This window comes from Anarhichas minor, unplaced genomic scaffold (genome assembly GCF_050575085.1).
Source record: "Anarhichas minor isolate MPS153535 unplaced genomic scaffold, ASM5057508v1 ptg000033l, whole genome shotgun sequence".
Taxonomy (NCBI): Eukaryota; Metazoa; Chordata; class Actinopteri; order Perciformes; family Anarhichadidae; genus Anarhichas; species Anarhichas minor.
In genome coordinates, this window is record NW_027466479.1 from 2,394,675 (window position 1) to 2,414,730 (window position 20,056).

Here is a 20,056-nt window from a genome sequence, read left to right on the forward strand (position 1 = left end):
GTTCACTGTGTGACACGTTGTGTTGATTGTTGTGAAAGCTAGTCATTGGATCTTGAATCAAGATTCTTTGTCAAAATTCTGCTTCCAAGGTCAACAATGACCCTTTACCCCTTCCTTCCTGTTTCCTATCTATATAATATGTAGAAAAGATGTAAGTCTGTTGCATATTGAATGACAGAAATCCAGCAAACCAAACTGTTCATCATTGTTATTGCATTTGCTGTCAACACAGTTATGAGGCAGCAGGTCCACACAGAGCCCGTATGGACCTGACAAGCCAGAGGTGGCAGAGGAAGGCCAGTGGGTTTTGGGAAATGGTGCATTGTGTGGAGGAAGGAGCAGCAGTTGTGTGAACAACTGTAGTGGCACTAAAAGAGAATGGATGGAGAACAGGAGTAACACTAGCAGCTGAATAGGCCGGATCTCATCCACTATTAAAGAAATGTAGAGTTGTTCTCAGCCGGGGCCCAGACCCAAATGTCCATGCTAATTCTGGTCAAAGAGAGACATGAAGTAAATACCACCAACACTCAACCTATGCTATATGCTCAGATTTGGGAGCTACATGATATACATGCACACACAATTGTGTGACTTGTATGAATTTGAAGCAACCAAAGTCACAATAACAGAAACAACTAAGCAATGAAGACGACAAGCAGATCCCTTGTTCTGCGTGGCAAAATTACTTGTTTTTAATGGAGTTTGGTGTCTTTGACGAGAGCATAGATTCAACAGCTTCAGTGTAACTGGAACAGATTTTTTAGGTTTGTCTTTCTTTTAGGTGTTAAAATGTGTTCTGCTGCTGCCCCTGTGCACAGCAGTATGTAGCTTTGCTCCCCTGCAGGGACTCCTGTCGCTTTGTCCAGACTGGGGGCATTCCAACCACCATACTGTAAGCAATACACTGACTATGGATAAGCACTTCATGCAACCCCACTTCAAAACTATCCCTTTAAGACACTATTTCTGCCTATAATTTAAAGACCATCTGTATCCTAATTATAGGATTTTGTGTTCAGGTGAGAACAGTGAATGAGCATCTGTGCCTGAGGAAGAGAAGTGCTGCCTGACAGCTTTGTTTCTGCACATATTGTTCCTGTTCATATTTCTTTTATAGATGCAGATGTCATAGATGTGCTGTGATTGTCTCACTCTGCATACATTCACACATACCTCGAGCATTCTGTACACTCTGCACCCGGTGTGTTTACTATTGAACAGGAACTTGTGTTTACAAAGTTCTTGCTGGTTTTAATGATGACAAGACTGAGCCCTCAGTAATCACATCACAATTCTGTCCATTGATGAAGCTCAAAGGCACAGTTTGATAAATCTGACCCACTGAAGAGGGGCAGAGCTCCCTGACTGCTGTGACCCAGTTATACGAGAACACTCCATAAGCCTGGTCACTCTCTGCAGCTGCAGTTTCATTTACACAAATATATTTAATAACAGATGGGCATTTAGCAAAGCTGACTCCAACCCATTTGATCATGTCACTCCCTGTGGTGTTTGTAGGCTAACTGAGGCTCAGCTAGACATTTAAACCCAGTCAGCATCCTGTTTAGAGATAGGGCTAGTTTTGGCCTAGTTTTAGGAATAACGTTGATGTTTCTCTCCACAGAAAGACAGAAGTCTCCAGGACTAAGTAAGAATACTGTGGCAGGGTCCCCATGGTGCTCCATGTGGGCCACCTCCCCTGAAATAAACAACCCCACTAAGTAAGACTTCATACACCTGAAATGTACCATTCATTATCAGACAAAATAACAAAGGCTCCAGTTCACACAGCAAATACCATATATGCAATGCATGGCTGCTGTGTATGCCTTTATTGACTGATAAACAAGTATGTGGGAGAAATGCTATAGAGCTGTATTACTGCCAGTAGCTATGCATACTTAACTTTTGTCATTTTGATCATTGCTATGGAGATCGCCATTCTTTTTTCAGGAAACAAGTGGAAACCAGTTAGTCTTTGACTGCACTGCTTCCATGAGAGACTGATGCATTCAAACATTAGGATTCAACTTGCCAGAGCTACACGGAGGAGTAGGGCGGAGCTAATCAATTCCTGACAGCCAGGTTTTGTTGAAAATTATAAACTACAGCATCTGATGCAGATGTGCATCCAGTATACTCTCGTCTTGCATCTTCAATGCTGGTAGTGGAAGAATGTTTTTGAATGAACATTTAATCCTCCACCCTATAGCACTACAAACACCAAAACTGCAGAATGTTCACATAAAGATTTACCAAATAAGGCTGCCAGGGGCCCTCTCACACTCACTTTCACCACTCATGGGACATGCCAGATTATAATGTAGCAGACACAGAATTATTAAATAAGCCCTTTGGCAGCCATTGCCACCCTCTTCTCCTCAACAGAACCCAGCAAACAAGAAACGGCTACATTTTATGTGCACAGATATAATGCATACATATAATGGAAACGTCAACCTTTCATCTCAGTTAGCCGATCTGATGGGCTATCAGTGAATGGTGAGAATATGCGAGGAAGAGTAGCACTGCTGTGACACAGTGCCAGTACATATTTAACCTCTCGTTCAGACGGGAGAGTGAGTCTCTTCCTTTTAGTTTTACTACCAGAGAATCATTCATGAGCAGCTTAGTGTGTCTCCTTCCACCATGAAAGAGAAAGCTCACTAGCTGGGCTCTGGCTGTGTTTTGACTTCAGTGGCCTCCTCAGGGCCTCATTAGACCGAGGATGACTGTGTTTGCGTCTTCCAGTGAGCCGCTGCCTCCGAGACCTGATGAATAATACAATGATGACTGCGGTTAAAGTGCTGCTATTTATGCGAATTTCAATGGTGTTTGCTGGAATACAGAGGAAATACTTCACATCTCATAGCATATACATTTCCATCTGTCTCTCTGTTTCTCACTCTCAACTAAACTAATTGAATCCAATTCAAAACCAGATTAGAAGTCTGAACCCCCTGGAGGTTGCAACACAGTATTCATGACACACCACATCACTAAAGTGTTGACTAGTACAAGAAATACTGTACTGAGAGTTTAGCTCTTAATGGAGAATGTGCACAGTTTGCACTGATGGTGGCACGGAGGAAAGCTCATGTTGTCAAATAATCAGAAGAACTGGTCCCCTTGGGAGTATAAAGGTGCTCAGTAAATGAAATAGTTTGTCCTGATGGTGGAATAGTTACAGTAGTCTCTTTAAACATGTAATCCTCTCTGGACCATGAATATCCACCGCAGATTTAAAGAGAATGAAGGTTGAAAGGTTTCCAAAATGCCTCGTGGTTAAAGAACATCCTTTACCTTTATGCATGGCATTAGAGAAAAGGTCAAGAGTCAAAAATCAGAAGGGTTCATCTCCATGGAAGTTTGAGCATTCTTACCAAAACGATTGGCCAAATCATTGTTTTTGACCTTAAAATAACTGTGTAAGATTTAGTGGCATCTTTTGGTATGATGCAGATTACAACCAACTAAATACAACTCCACCCACCCCTCCCTACTACTCTCATCCATACTTGATTCTTTTTCATTACTAAATATTTTCTTTAAGAACAGATATATCATTTTAAAAACAAATGAATTCAGAAAAATGTTGATATCACTAAATATGATTTCTAAAGCAGCAACATTAATGTTTAGAACTGCAAAGTCTCTATATAAAGTCATTAATAACTCACTGGAAACAAATGTCAATGAAACAAACCATTCCTAAGTGAAGTTTGTATGAAGAGTGAAGAACACAAACATCCGTCAGTCATTCCTCCTCTCCTCTGTCCTCCCTTTGCCGATTCACTTGCTGCAGGTACCGCTGGTAGAGGGGGGATTAGCTGCTTCGTCTCAGCTACCAGAGAAGTTTACAAGAATGAACTAAACTAAATCTCTAGAACACAGCTTTTGTTTTAGCGTGTTTGTGTGGAAGAGAGTTGCCGTCATGCTAACTGAGCATGCTTATTGTGGTTTGTGATGTGGTCAGCAATGACCAGGGCACTTTGCTTGAATGAGGCCGGCGTGATCTTTCTTACAGACTTCATGATCTGCGCTGCTGTGGATAACTGAGCATGTCATGAATGACCATTCCTTTTGGCAACAAGTACTCCCTTTGTTTGATCGAAAATCAAAGCAGAAAAGTTATTATACTTAAATACTTCACGGTGTACTCAAGTTGAAAGTCCCAAACAACTGTACTTGTAGTAACATAACATAAGTGCCTTAGGATGGAGACGGCTACATTAAGGTACGGATGAGAACCTTGCAAGTTGTTCATTACTGTATTTAGTTTTGTTGCTCATGTTTTTCTTGTGTTGCAGATGGGCTACAACTGAATTTCACTGTGCATCCCCGTGTTGTATAATGAAAATAAATGATCCTTGAGGTGAGGTTTAGCTGAGGGTGAGCGCAAATAGAGGATGGCATGGAGAGGAAAAAGCAGGTTGATGAAAAGCTCATTATGCTGCTTAGGCCAATCCTCTGGCACGTTTCCCAGGGCTAATCAAGCCGCATGGGGAGCATGGATAAGTCAGAGGGAAACAAGGGTTTATCTGAGAGCAGGAAGACATCGCTAATCACTGTAATGTTGTTACTTGGACTGCTATTGTTCTGGACCACTAGCTGCACTAACACACAAACAGTTGCTTGGCATTCAACAGTGCTGCCTCTTGTGCATCACCACATGCTCCACACACCTCCATTCTTATCTCTGTCTTTCATAACTAGGTCTGCCATTTCATGGTGAAGACAACACAATACTGTGTTTTGATGGGTGATACATGATAGGTTTGGATAAGTTTGGAGACCAATGACTCTGAAGACTAATTACAGAGATTACAGTGACTGAAAATCAAGGCAATAGGACACCAAGCTGGACTTACATTATTACTCTCTAAGTTCAACCCTGTACTCATTGGACTTACGCCATCCAAAAATAATTGCTTACTGGAACAGGCAGGGACAGCCTACAGTATGTTTGATGCTCCAAATTCTGGACAGGTTTAAAAGCTCAGTGTACACACAGTACTAACTAATCAGGTAGCTTGCAGCAGCGCATCAGATACTGTGTCCCATATTCCTGACATCTTTTTGTACATTTCAATTTGTTTTGATAAAATAAAAGTCACCATGAAGAGCTGGTTGTCTTTTTTGTCTTTCCTGTGGTTATATTTGCCAAGTTAGCAGTGTGCCTCAAGGTATGGCAATGTTGGTCTTTCAATCAATCTTTGGTCCAGTCTGAAAAATCTCTCCGTATATGGGTTGTATTAGATGGGTTGTCACTGAATTTGGTTCATGGTCTTCAAAGGATTGAATCTTAAAGACTCTGGTGATCCCCTGACTTGTATTCTACCACAAATAGTTCTCAGTTATCCTATGAAATATCTTAAAATCTGCTTGCTGGATTGGCACAAATTGTGCATGACATGGTTCCCAGAGGAAGTATCCTAAGGACTTTGGTGATTTCCTGAATCTAGCGCTACCAGCAAATCGACATTTGATTGAAATGTCTTAAAAACTTGATGGATTACTATAACATTTGGGACAGCCATTCACGTTCGCCACTGGATGTCTTTTTATTGCTCTCGTGTTGTCTTTTTTGGCCTCAGCAGGCAGCTGTTCTTAGTGATAAAGCTCTACTTTGTGTTTCCCTAAAGAGATGCATGGGGTTTGGATTCAGTCCCTGATTACATTATCAAAGAAAATCTTTCAATCCCTCATGCAACCAACAACTGATATGTGATTTGCTGTCAGCAGTGCCTGAGAGTAGTAAAGTTGATCCATCTGTCTATCCAATACTTTGGTTCAAAGCAAGATATCGTCACTGGCCAGATTACTATGAGATTTGCTGCGTATGTTCGTGGTCCCTACAGGACAACCCCTAACGATTATGGTTGTTGCTTCCACTGCCACATTCAGGCCAAACTGGCCAGCCAGCGTTTCTCAGATTGGAGTGAGACGAGGAGAAAAGGTGATGTCGTGATCTTCACAATAAAACATCTCTGATGTGATGTGTTGAGTCTTGGCCAATCAGCGTTCAGATGTGTACAGCGTCTTCATTTCCCTCCGTTACAGTTTAAGTTCCGTTATGTTCCGTTACCGTTCAGACTTGCTGGGTTAAGTTAACGTCCACTGCATGCAAAACTTCGTGGACTGTTAACGTTCGTCATTACCACGATCTAGGAGGAAAAACGTAACGTGATGAAACATGCAGCCCCGTGTTCCGGTTCAGTTCACGCGGTCACTCATTAACGTTAAACCGGAACACCGGCGCATCTGGTTGCAGGTTGTTTGTTTTAACTCAAAGTAGAATGAAAGGCCCAGATACTGATGAGATGATGAGGTCAAAGAGCTTCATGAAGAGGAGGCTGTCTGTAGCGCAGCTTGACGCAGGGCTGAGATGTGAGTGGAGCTGGGCTTTGGATAAAGGTGGAGGTCTAAACAGACGTGAGTACAGCTTCCCGCTGTCACAGTGTTTTAAATACATTGATAAGGCAGGGTATGCTAAATGCAGCCTCTGCTCCAAGGAGATAAAGTACAGCAACAAGGGCTCACATGCCCTCTCATCACACTGTACATTTGAAAAAGCACAGATGGAGGAGTCACAAAATGTTGTTATGTCAATAAAAGTTCAACATGGACCATTTTGTTAAAGTTATGTTGGGGTGGTGGGGCATGAACATTTTTCTTCCTCCAAAGTGGGGCGTGACAGAAAAAGTTTGAGAACCAGTGCTATAATCTAAACATGTTCTCACTGCTGCCATAACTTAACAGCAGGTAATATATTATACTTCATTTCAGCACAGTTAGTGATCAAAAGTGAACCAGGATGTACTTATTATACCATCAGCAAACAATGAAAACTCTTAAACTATCACCATCTACCTTCCACCATCATATGATTTACAACCAGATAGAAAACATTATCGGACAATCGATCATAAACAAAGCACGATATCGTACACCAAAGGGTTAAATTATCGCCGTATGTATTTGCTACAGATCCCCGTGGCGTAATGCTAATGCTCGTGCTAACCAACTGGTCACGCAGTGATCTTCACGTCAGATACAAAGTCTCTCAGTTGTTTGGAAACTTCAGCTCTCTTACCGGCTGCCTCTCCGGGCTTTTAGACTCGTCAGTCGTGCACAGTCATATCGCAGATCTCCATACCATGCCATCTCTTTTGGTGCAGTGTTTGTCTAATTACGGATCGTATGTACTGCGACACGCGTGTCACTGCGTGTCTGCTTATCTAGGCTTCTAGCCAGATTGGTTCCACACTGTTTCTTTCCCGAATAGTCAGATTGTCAGTATTAATTACTTTACAAACTGCTTTATTTATTACTTTATTTACAATTAGCTTAAATCTTTTTCAGTTTTCAAAAGAAAAACCCTGTTTGACTTGACAATTTATATACCACAAAATGTGCTGTGTCTGTTCATGGTCCCAAGAGGATGATCCCCAAAGCTGTTGTTGATTCCTCTGGCCAATCAAAGCATGGCATTGACCAGGCTCCGACAGCTATGCAGCTCTGCTCCATGGACTCTCTTGCAATCATTTCAGATCTTCTTCCTTTTTAGGCTGCTTCTGTGGATTTGGAGCTAGAAAATGTTTCTATGTAAAAACCTGTGGAGCTATGATTAGCAGAGTATGTTAGCATATCATTAACCAGTGTTAGCACGTCTATACACTAGCTACTGAACGCACACTGAATAAATGTACACATTGCTTTTACCATTTAAAGATTGTAACAGTGAATAAAGACTTCCCCGGCTTTACTTCTTCTAGCTTCTATCTTTATCTTTTCAGCCTGTTTTCACTCTTGAAACACTTTGACATCCTGGATACATCCCTCAAAGGCATGTTGTAGACCCTTCTCTCTGCTTTTCTCTGAAATAGCTTTTTCAAAAATGTGATATTTATGCAGCAAGTGCAGTTAGTGCATGGTAGCTCTGACAGTTTGACAGAGTAGCAGTCTCTGGTGGGCTTAACGCAGGCTAAATTTACCCAAGACCACTAAGATCCATGACAAGGTACTTAAAAACTAACGGCCACATTTCTTATAAATTTGCAATGGATATTCATGATTCCAGAGCATGGCTATTTCTATCTTCCAGAATGTTTCTTTAGTTCCAGCGATAGGGCAGATAGTTCTCCTTGTATACAGCAGATTTCAACAACTAACCGATTTTGTTTAAATTTGCTGAGCAAAATGAATGCACCCCAGAGGATGAACCCTGTTTGTTTGAAGTCCCTCTAGAGCAGGGATTCCCAAAGTGTGGTGCGCGAGCTGCCTCTAGGGGGTGCACGAGAGGAAAAATGTAATGGTGGTCTAATGGTGCAGTCCTGTCTCCTAAAAATTACGTTCCCCCAAAACAAAAATGCATTCTCAATTACGTTTGACCATAAACGTATTTTCTCCCTGATTACGTTTGTGTTTGACGTATTACAAATACGTTTCTCATCAACATATCTTTGCCATACATATTCTTTATTATTTTTCTGTGATCTGCCTCGCCTCTACCCCCGCCACCCACAAGGTGTTGCCCCGCGGCCTGTTCCGAGGGCTGACAGACCTGATGATGGGGTGCCTCACGGCGGGGGCGGCTGGAGACCTCGCGTCCGGCGCCAACGGATGAACGCCCGCCACTCGGAACCATAAAACCAAGTCCCGGATTTCACCCGGGGGACATTCTGGAGGTATTGTGGCCGGGTGATGTGCCTCGTTGCTGGGGAGGTATGAGCCGAGAGTGGCGGGGTGTTATGGAGGTATATTTTATTTATTTGTATCCATCTAACCCTAACCATACCTTCCACTAGGAAGCCACGTCCCCACCCAAACCTAACCCTTAAGAGAGTCACGGTTACTCCCGGATTTTACACGCGGGCCTTTGTGGAGGTATTGTAGCCGCGTAATGTTCCTCGTTGCTCGGCCTGGATGAGCGCGTTTCTGCTGGAGACAGGCGGGGTGTTTTGGTGGTATCTCGGCCGACAACTCGGTGTTGTTCCCGTGCGTGGATGAGTGCATTTCTGCCAGAGACAGGCGGCGTGTTGTGGTAGTATTCTGACCGCGTAATAGGGAGAAGGAGAGGCGGTGGTGGAGAGGGAAAAAAATGTTAAAGTGTTAAAATGTTGATTAGAAACGTATTTGTAATAAGTCAATGTAATAAGTCAAACACAAACGTAATCAGGGAGAAAATACGTTTTTGGTCAAACGTAATTGAGAATGCATTTTAGATTTGGGGGAACTCATTCATGTGTTGGGTCTACAAAAAACGCACTACGGGCTTCATATCTGGTCAGTTACTGAATAGCAAGAAAGGGGCTACCTCACACAATCGCCGAAGACGTGTGCTTGCCAGCTGCCAAAGAGATGGTGGAATGTATGATGGAGAGAGAGAAGCAAAAAAGTTGGACATGATCCCGGTGTCCAACAACACTGTCGCGCCGCATCGATGCTTTGTCCGAAGACATCCTGGCTATATTAGTCGGTCGCGTGAAGAAGAGTGAGTTTTACTCTCTGCAAGTAGATGAGTCTACACATGTGGCCAATCCGGCCAATCTTCTGGTGTACGTCCGTTACCTTTTCGAAGGCACGGTGCAGGAAGATTTTTTGTCTTTTTTGTCTTTTTTATCTTGTAAACAAACGCCACGCGCGAGCAAACTGTTCTCTCATTGGTCCGATTTTTATGCGGCTATAAATAGGCTCTGTTGCTTTTTTTAAGCTGTGGGGGATTGGGGGTGCGTGAACCCGGTCGGGATGTAGAAGGGGGTGCGTGGCCTAAAAAGTTTGGGAACCGCTGCTCTAGCGCATCCTCATGACCGGCTTTTCAGTTTTAACCCCACACCGTGAAAAACACCAATTATAGCCGTTCAACTTAGACTCTGTTATTGGTCTGCTTAACACTTTCATATGGTGGATGGAATGAACGAAGCAGCCTCTCAGGGCTGCCAGACAGCCCTGAGAGGCTCATGACATTTAATTGTGTTAATACCTGGCCAGTGTCAGCCCCATACATCTGTAAAACCATTTATCAGTCAAACCGGAGTGTGTTTTTTGTCTGCACTGGCCTCTTGTCAGTTAACGGACAAAGTGTCTGCCATGCAGTGGAGTCGCACCCGGATCGAACAAACCTCGCTCCCATGTAATTACTCAGCCTCCCTGTGTCCACTGCCTGCAGGTGAGATACTGACAGCAACACTCCTCCCCCACTGTCAGCCCTCTCACTAAGAGTAATGAGGCACACAGCACACACATGCACACACTCAGCACAAAGCCCATCCCTGTGTGTGTGTGTGCGTGTGTGTGTGTGTGTGTGAATGGGTGTTGCTGTAGCTATTTGTGTGGGTGAGAAATAAAATAAATAGCATAATGGAGCAAGGAGGTGCGAGACGAAATGTCATTCTGCTTTTGTGAGGGCGATGAAATGCTAAACTACCGGATTATAAATTATTTTTTTACTTGTCAAGTAAGAAAAAGTGTGTTAATGTTCATGGGGATTACAGGGATGATTAGAGACAGTAGACGGCTGAGATAATGACAAAGACACAGCACTGAGTTCAGTGTGTATTGTGCACATGTGTGTGTGTGTGTGTGTGTGTGTGTGTGTGAGATACACACAAACCTCTCCTCCACCTGGGATGGCCTGCCAGGCAGAATTGAACAGCTGGATGCAGCTTTTTCAAGCCCACACAGAATAATGGCTGCAATTTGGCACTTGATGAATCCCAGAGAAAACAGAAATAATTTCAGCCGCCTCCATTATGCCTTGATAGCGCTCCTCCAGCTCCTTCTGCACGGCCAATCTCACACTCAAGTGTCTGCTCAACACAAAAAACGCCTCTTAAGCACTTGTGAACATCCATATGTTTTTATTGAAAGGGGTTCTCAACATTAGAAGCGCTCAAAACAAAAAAGAAAACAGCTTTTCACCCCTCGAAGCTGCACATGCTGCGACGTACATCGAGTTCCGTCAATACAGTCGGACATTTTAGGAAACACCACAGTAAAATCAGAAGATTAATCGATTTTACCAGTTGTATGACATTATTATTATCTAAAGTGGCAAGCTAGTCACTGATACATCCAAGACTCATGGGTTTTAATCAAAGTCAGCAAAATGACAACCTCAGGGTAAGGATCAACAGTTTTGAAATAGCAGTGGTGGGAGATGTATTCAAACGTTTAGCTGAAATGAAAGTCATGCTGCACTGTGAAGAACAGCAACATTATAAAAGCAAAGAAACCACTGCGGACTGTTGGTAGGACATGGGATGTGAACAGCAGTCACTGTGTCTGTATGCAGTAACAGTTATTCTTTGGCAATCAATCAGTTGATTATTTTGTTGATTAATTGTTTGGTCTATAAAATGTCACAAAATCCTAGTCAGTGTTTCCTACAGCACAAGATGTTTTTATCTGTCCACTACTCAAAGATATTCAGTTTACTGTCATAGACGAGTAAAGAAAGTGTCAAATATTGACATTCACAAAGTTAGAATCAGAGAATTTTGACTTTAATTTCCGAAAAGATTATTCAAACAGATTAATTGATAATCAAAATATTTGGCGGTTAATTTAATAGTTGACAACTAATTGATTAAGCGATTAATGGTTGCAGCTCTACAGTACACTACTTGATCAGACAGCAGTCAGTACTTATACAACGTGAGACGTTCCTACTACATGCAGTTGTAAAATTGTAAATGCAGTCGGTAGAGAGACTACATGTAGCAGAGCCAATACTAAAGTAACACTTTTCAGATTAAAGGTAATGTTACAGACAGAAACACGTTTTTGTTGTGATCAGCAACATGCGTGTTCTATCGATACCTGCTGTTACTTTGTACAGATGTGGAACCACTTTGGTGTAGTTTGATTCTAAACGGATGTTGGCCATTGTTACTCTTGACCCTGTCAGTCTTTACCAAAGTAAAGCGACGGGATACACTTGCTTATTATACAGACTTGTTTATGTTATTCTTGTTTTTATTAAACATGTCTGACAATGCCCCTTGTTAATATGTAATTGCAAATAAATGATGTCCTTTATCTTAGTAAAAAACTATGAAATTGAATTTTCTATTTCAGAAAATGTAAAACAGTATGAACAATATAACTGTTAAGGAAAATATAAGTAACAGACACATTTCATTTTTTCTAGTACTGACATTATGTGGTTAATGTGAAGGCCTTTGTCCCGACAATGACTCCTGACAGTTAAACCTAACTTTCATTCTCTACTGATGAACTTCAGGATGTCTTAAACTATAACAGGAAATGAAAATGATCAAGACTAAGACTAAGACAAATGTAACAATAAATACAACTTTTCATTCAGAAATGCCCCCTTGAGTGAAGTTTTTTCTGTGATCTAAGACAGCTTCCCGTGTAAAGATCCTGACAGTATGACGTGTCCCCATGATCACTGCGTTACTTCTGTGCTGCTTCTCTTTTCATCCGAGTCGAAGTAAGAACGACTATTTTGGCCACTTGACATATTAAGGCCTTGTAAAGCTGTTAAAGTTAGCAAACATTTTTCTGCTCACATCAGCAAACACAGAGCAACATAAGCATAGAATACATCTGAAGTCATATACCAATAGTCACTCTCCATTTAGCTCTGCTTAGTTTTCCACTAATACTGAGAAAAGAAACATTTGGCTCTTTAGTTGTTAAACACTCCACACTTCCTGTTCACAAACTAGTGGCTAACTTTGTCTGTCTGACACATGGTTGTGGGTCGGTAACATACAAAGGTACTGTGAGAGCGTTTTCACCAAACGTGAGAGGTGAGAAGAACAAAACATAAAAACGTGCTCCAGAGACCAAAGCAAAACGCTATTCGATCTTTTTTTAAAGAGTTGGTTGTAATTCTCTTTGAGTTTGTCAGTGCATGTCATATTACACTTATTGATTTGTTCACATAGAAAATATGATGGCCGTACCAAATAGTTTGAAGCGTTGAAGCTTCATTCATAAATTAACATTCAAATTCAACATTTAGGTTTTTTTGCATGAGTTGTCTTTGTGTTTAAAGCCAATAAAAGAATAGGCTACACTAATATCATTAGTAATATGCTATTTGTAGAGCTCGCTGTGTAATAGTGATGCCACTGGGTTGGGCGGGTTTGGGTCAGCTGACAAAGAAATATCACAAGTTAGAGCGGGGGGGTGAAGAAATAGCATTCTGAGTTCATAATAACTGAGTTGTATTCATTAAAGAAAGTTGATTCAACAAAATAAAGATGAATTAATTTAATCTGATGAATTGCTTTATTAAAACTGGGGAATATATATATATATATATATATTTTTTAGTGCTGGGCAAGTTAACGCGTTATTTTCGCATTAACGCATTCATTAATTAACGGCGACAATTATTTTATCGCGCGTTAACGCATTTTTTTTTTAAATTTTATGGATGACAATGGATGTCATTTGAGGATGACAAGAACAGTGGGATAAAAGCCAGCAAACATCCTATAGTCAGTTATAATAATAATAATAATTAAAAAACAACAACAAAAACACATTTAAACGGCACAGATCGGGAGCGAGCGAAGGACTTTGAAAGTTAGCGGAAACATTAACGTGAGACAACATCCGGTTTCTTCAGACGAACATCCGGTTTTCAGAATAAGATGCCAACAAAGTATGAATTATATTCACATTAAGTATAAAACATGCTACCTGCATCTCGTGAACCAAATGTTATTGCCCTTTTGTTCATATAGCAGTACTTTTAAAATAAAAGTGCGCAATACACTACTTTTTAATTCATTATTGAACTTTGCCATAACAATGCGATTAATCGCGATTAAATATTTTAATCGTTGCCCAGCACTAATTTTTTTAGATGATGACATCATAAACGACAGACATTCAAGGCATCATTCAAAAACCTAAATTGAAGCTTAAAATTTAAAAAGATAACATTTGTTACAGCCCTAGAAAATATTGATCAGTTCAGCTTTAAATATACACGTAACTGGAACCTTGAGTATCGGTATCACCGTCACCTTTAAAAACCTAAATCAGTCGACCTCCACTTCACCAGGAGCTGATTCTATTTACTGGTGTAAATGGCTGAATTAAGCACTTGACACTTGATCTGCAGAAGCTGCAGTATTTCACCCTCCACACCCGCCTCCTTTTCACGGCTGATACCCTCTGGAGACCCCTCTCAGCCCTGAGGTTAAAGGTCGCTTTGAGAGAGGGAGAGGGTGGTGATGGTGTGTTGGGGCAGGGGGGGGATGCTATGGGGACATCGGAGGAAGAACAAAGAGTGGGTCATGTGACTTGAGGTGAAGCCTCTTCTTTCTTTTGTGCAGCACATGGACATGAGCATCTGCGGCAGAGGGCCTGAACAGAGCCGCACGCTGCATGAGGACAATACAGAGACACTGTGTTGTTCTTTGTGTGTGAGCTTTAAACGGGCCTAAATAGCCTCCATTCATTGGGTCTTTCTGAAGCTGACTGGGTCTTTACAGGGGAACTGCCCCACTAATTACCATCAGGCGTTGCTCCAGCTTGTTTGACTCTGCAAAGACTATTGTTGTCCTGCGCTGTACCAAGAAGTGTCGAGCCTTGTGGTGTTCACTGATCGTGGTGGTGGTGATGGGTAAGAGGATTGCACTGAATACATCAAGAAGGGCACCCTGAAAGTATACAGCACCATAACCTGCTTATTTAAGGCAACTGTGATTTCTCAGCCTTTGAATGCCAGTCATCCAAAAATAATTATTTTCTATATACATTGCAGCAGGACAGGAGTGGTCCACAATGAGGGACTAACCTTTTTACACAAGACAAGACACTGAGAACTTTGATTTTGAGGTTCAAATTGGATTTGAAAGTCTTGACAAAATGAACATTTTGAGGACAAATTCATTTGCAATGCAATCGTAATATAATCGTAATGCAATCGTAATACAATCGTAATGCAAGCGAGGCTGGGGAAGTCAGCCTGAACAAAAATGTTGTCATTATTTTATCACCTTATTATATTTATTTAACATTTCTATCATAATGATAACTTAAAGCAAACTCAGGCACATGCCTACAGAGCAAACATCAGCCAGGCTGGATATGTTGTATTGTTTCATCTGCACACAAAAGATGTGACGCTGCCTCAGGAAATTCATTCCCTGTGCTGTTTAAAGTGGATTTAAAAGAAATGTCTTTGCAATACATTCACAGTAAGTACAGCAGATTAAAGCTGAAGCATGACGCTGATCTGTCAACTGTGGTTGTTGAGTGAGAGTTTACAGATTATTTCTCACGTAGCTCTGGCTTTGTTTATGGACTGATCGCCTGGTTGCTCGTGTTTCTAGATTCAATGTCCACATATTAGTGAGATGTGTTTCTCCATAGCTCTGTGATGTTGTGACCAAATGTGATTTACAGGCATATTCATATTTATCAATATTCTAGTTTCACCTTGTGATCTTTACTTTACACGTTTAAATGATTCACCAACGTTTGAACTGGCCATGTTCCCTGCACCAGTGACACCGCAGTGTTGGCGTCTGGGGTGTAAAGATATGATGTGACAAGGAGCAATCAACCACCCGCCATCCACCTCAGCCGCCACCTGCTGCCAGCATGAGACTTGAGGGGAAATGCACATTCAGTTCAACATCCGCTCATCACTTCTGCTGAGGATTAAACTGAATATCCACCCTCTGTCTATCAGCAGTGAAACCTGACATTCTCCACCACATATCTCAAAGTATTTCACCACTGAGTCAGCCCCTTCCCACAGGAGAGTGGACATACCCTCCTCTTGTTGCTGCCATCATTAATGCCATAAAGATTAGCTGGGAATATGACCTCATTTGTCATTGAGTGATGAGTTTATTCTCACCAGGCATTCAAACAGTGGTGAAAAAGGTGACAAAGATGCTTTATCAACTTAAAGGCTAAAGACAGAAATGTATAAATTATTATCACTTTCATATTTACATAAGTGATTGCACACACACACTATCTTTACTATTACAGTTGTGCAAGTGTCAAAGAAAGACAGTCCTCCTGCTAGGAGCTGAGGTAGCATTATGGAAATATTTTACCAAAGAGCTGAGGTAGCATTAGCAATGTTCATTTTGGTAAAATATTTCCATTATAAAAATGAGGGACATTCCAAAGACTTGTGTAGTAGACTGTCCCAAAGGTCTAGAGGTCACAGCAGACTACTAAACATCTCTTATGCTGCGAAGTTGAAAATATCAAAATGCATGGACTGTGTTCCACCTTGACTATATGTGAATGCCAATTACTTGCTCTGTGCTCATCTTAAATCTGTGCAACGTACTAAAGTGTGATGTGGAAGGAAGAAGCTTTCAGCTGCCGACTGAAACTTACTCGGAGATTACTGATTTAATCTGCAATAAACTGTATTTATCCAAAAAATGAAAAATTCAACAAAGAAAGATACTCCATCCTCCAGTCTAGCTGGCAGTGAGACAAAACCCAAGAGATCAACCTGCAATCTCCACTCAGAGAGGAACAGGGATTTAATCCTGCCACCTTCTGTCCGTGGCTTCTGTGCTCCAAACGGAGACAATACCAGCAGGGCCGCTGCCAAGAGACATTACACACAGTGTCACATCACACATCGCTACAACCTCCCATACATGTAGATGGTGTAGAGCATTAATGTGACACACATGACTTATTCTTTGTTTCATTCAACATTGCTGGCTTGGTTACACATCAGCCTTGGTAGTAGTCCACAGGGGATGATTAAATACTAATATTTCCTGAAAGCATTTAGTGAAACCGCACTCTTTCCTTTGGCACTTCCGCACATATTGCTGGGAACAGCCGTCTCTGGAGAACCCAAACCCCCGCTTTACTCAGCGAAGTAACCTATTTGAAGCCACTGGGCTAATTCCAGCTGCCCATCTGTACCACGGGTGTGTGTTAAGCCAATTATTCACTGCAAATATATTACACCTCCTTTTCTAAGGAGTCAACAGACATCATCTTTGCTCCTGCACCCAGACAGGAGGGGCTGAGGTGCAGGAAGAAGCCTCATGCGCTGTTTTGTTGAGCACATGCAGAAGGATTGGGGCTCCAGGAGGAAATATCACGTCAAAGACAAGAACACACAAACGTTCAAAAATGGTTCACTACCATTCATCTCAGCAGTCCGGTCAGCTAGCCAAGCTAGCATCAAGTGCCGGTGCACTTAAGCCAAGAGGAGACACACACATACTCTGTATGGTATGTAGGTTAACTTTGTCTGGCCAATCTGCTCTGGTTTCTCTCCTCATAATCTCCTCCCCTGCTTTAACACAGTGGGAGGTACGGCACATAATACCAGAGGATTTCCATTCCTTTACAGAGTGAGAGCAATGCAGCTGGTAAACAACACTAATGTCAAGAGGACAACAAATCATCATTTAAGGTAAAACAACAGAGAATGTAAAGAGAGTTTGACCTATTTGTATTTTTGAAGTTATTTTGAAATTGAGGTGCCAAATGAATTATAAATGTAGGTTCTAAAGCTAACGAGCTCTCAGTGTCCCGCTGTTTGCTTTACCAATGCTGGACAATTAAACAGAAGCATCAAAGCAGACTATTTTAGTCTCCACCCACACAGGTATCTCTCCAATCACATGACAACACAAACATTATCCACAGCTCAATGACTTCTTTCTTGTTACAACTTTGCCCAAACAAAGCAAACGTCCTCTGGTAATCACATCATGCACATTCTGGATATCACAAACACAGATTATTAACCAGTATAGATTACATTTTTGACTCCACCCAAAGTCACCATTGATCCCATCCCAGGCTGAGCTGCAATGTCAGGATCCCAGTGAAACCAGTACATTGATCCAGCCAAACAGAGAGAGATTAGACAGAAGTGAAAGAAAACATTGATCTCTGGCTGCATCCAAAGGGCACCCCTGTCCCAATGGGTGCGGGGGGTTCACCCCCACACTCCGGCTCCCATCACTCCTCCCACTCCTTCACTCTGCTTGCTTTGCTATGCATCAGCATTGTGTCCTTCTGACCATGTGCTGCTCTCTTGCAGTGCATAAGCCTCGACGAATGAGAGGCACCACCCAAAACAGCAGCGAGCAGCCTTGCATTGTACTGCACAGCTGCCTACACTGTAAAGCTACTGTATTCACAACAAGCTGCATCTGCACTAAAATACTGCTGCATGTACAACGGAGTGTACAGCATGCTTTATTTCCCCCTCTCAGGAAAGAGCCACATGCAGCTACAGTGCACACATCATTTCTCATCAATTGCACTATATGTCAAGCTGTGATAAATGAGTCAATAGAAACGCAGGGCAGCCGAGGAGTCCCAGCTGCCTCAGTCCAGAACAGGGCAAGCGCAGCCAAAAGACTGCACATGCACGTTCCTCTAACCCCCCAGTCTGGGGGCAAAGAGACATTCACCTCAGGGACTGCAGTAAATATGTTACCACACTAACCAGTAGCAAGATGGCTCCAATGCATCAACCTCTGCCACATGTATGTCTGCAAAAGAAGAGGCGTCGGAAAGAAACTTTTGCTTTCAATGAAGGTTCCCTTCATTTGCAGGATGGTTTGATGAAATAATAAAAAGTGAAGACTACAATAGAATGGAGATAAAGACACCAAAACCATAAAGAAGAACACTTTGAGCAAGTTCACCAGCTTTACTGCACGCTGCTATACGATACACAAGCATTTATTGCAAGAGTAGTAGTAGATGGGACATCCATACAGCGACTCGGCCTCTCCAGGACCTCCCCCAGGTGGTGAAATAGTAAAAGACGGTGGACCGTACCTGTTTGCCAGATGTACAGGGGTTTAGTTTCCACTGCGGTTTGTGCATCCATCTCCCAGATGGAGAGGAAAAGCAGCGCTATCCTCCAGAGAGAGGGGAGCTGTGCCTCTCTCGAGACCCCCAGCGTCCCCACAGCTCTGCTGGCCAGCCCCATGGCCACCGCACGGCAAGTACTGTAGCTCCCAATGCAGTCAAGGGGGGGAAAAACAAGCCTGGCCCGAGGTAGGGGGCTAGACTGAAGTGTGTGTGTTTTCTGCTTCTGCTTTGTCCACACCAGTGCGTTCAAGAAGAAGTAATCCCAGGCAAAGGCGTTCTCCTCGTCCGTTCTCTTTCTCTTTCTCTGTTGGATCCTTAATGAGCGAGAACAGGGTCTGGCAGTAATAAAACAGGGAACAATAGATCCCTAAGCCCAGCCTGCTGCTGCTGCTGTATACCGGGTTGATGCAGCGCCTCCCTCTCTCTCTTCCTCTCTCTCTCTCTCTCTCTCTCTCACACACACAGTCACATGCACACACACCCGCCCTCTATAGCCTATCTACGCTCCCTCCCTCTCACTCGTCTCTCATCCCTTTTTCAAAGGGCTCAGTAAAGCTGTTCTGTACTCCGATCTGGCAGGTGGAGGTGTATTTGTTGGTAAAATGGACAACACAAATGGCTTAAAATACTACTTACCAAAACATATTGTCATTGCTAGGAAGTAAAATAGGGATACCACAAGGTCAGTGATGGAAAACGTATTCAGATGCTGTACTTAAGTACTAATACCGCACAGTGAAAATACTCCACTGCAGGTCAATGTAAGAAATATTATCAACAGAATGTACTTAGTATCTCAAGTAAATCGGATATGACGTCCTATGGACTTTGTGTGCCATAGAATCACATACAGCTGGTTGTCATTCATACAGTACCAAGTGAATCTAACTCTGTCCACCATTATGTCATTTTTTCACTATCGTTAACGTGGTAACATGGTACGAGCAGAGCACTCTACTCGTTCTGTTGCTAGAGCACTGCACTCACAAAATGCAGCTCCTCTCCTGTGGAAGCAGGTTCCAGTTTCAGTCCGCGGGGCAGACACACTCACCACATTTAGGAGTAGGCTGAAGACTTTCCTTTTTGATGACGCTTATAGTTCGGGCTGGCTCAGGTTTGCCTATACTGCAGGAGGACCTCCTAGGATACACTCAGCTCCCTCTGCATCTGTATTCATTGATGCCATTAATGCATGGAACCAACTTCTTCCCCAGAGTCTCTGTGCCTT

General features: G+C 42.4%; 1 protein-coding gene across 1 annotated transcript in view; it reads right to left on the reverse strand.

Annotated features, from left to right (window-relative positions):
* Positions 1–18,946, reverse strand: part of thsd7aa (thrombospondin, type I, domain containing 7Aa) — a 172,232-nt gene extending 153,286 nt beyond the window's left edge. Inside the window, exon 1 of the mRNA XM_076106377.1 lies at positions 18,793–18,946. Within this exon, the coding sequence (XP_075962492.1) occupies positions 18,793–18,946 (154 nt within the window). The remainder of the gene's footprint in view (positions 1–18,792) is intronic.
* Between the last annotated feature and the right edge of the window lie 1,110 nt (positions 18,947–20,056).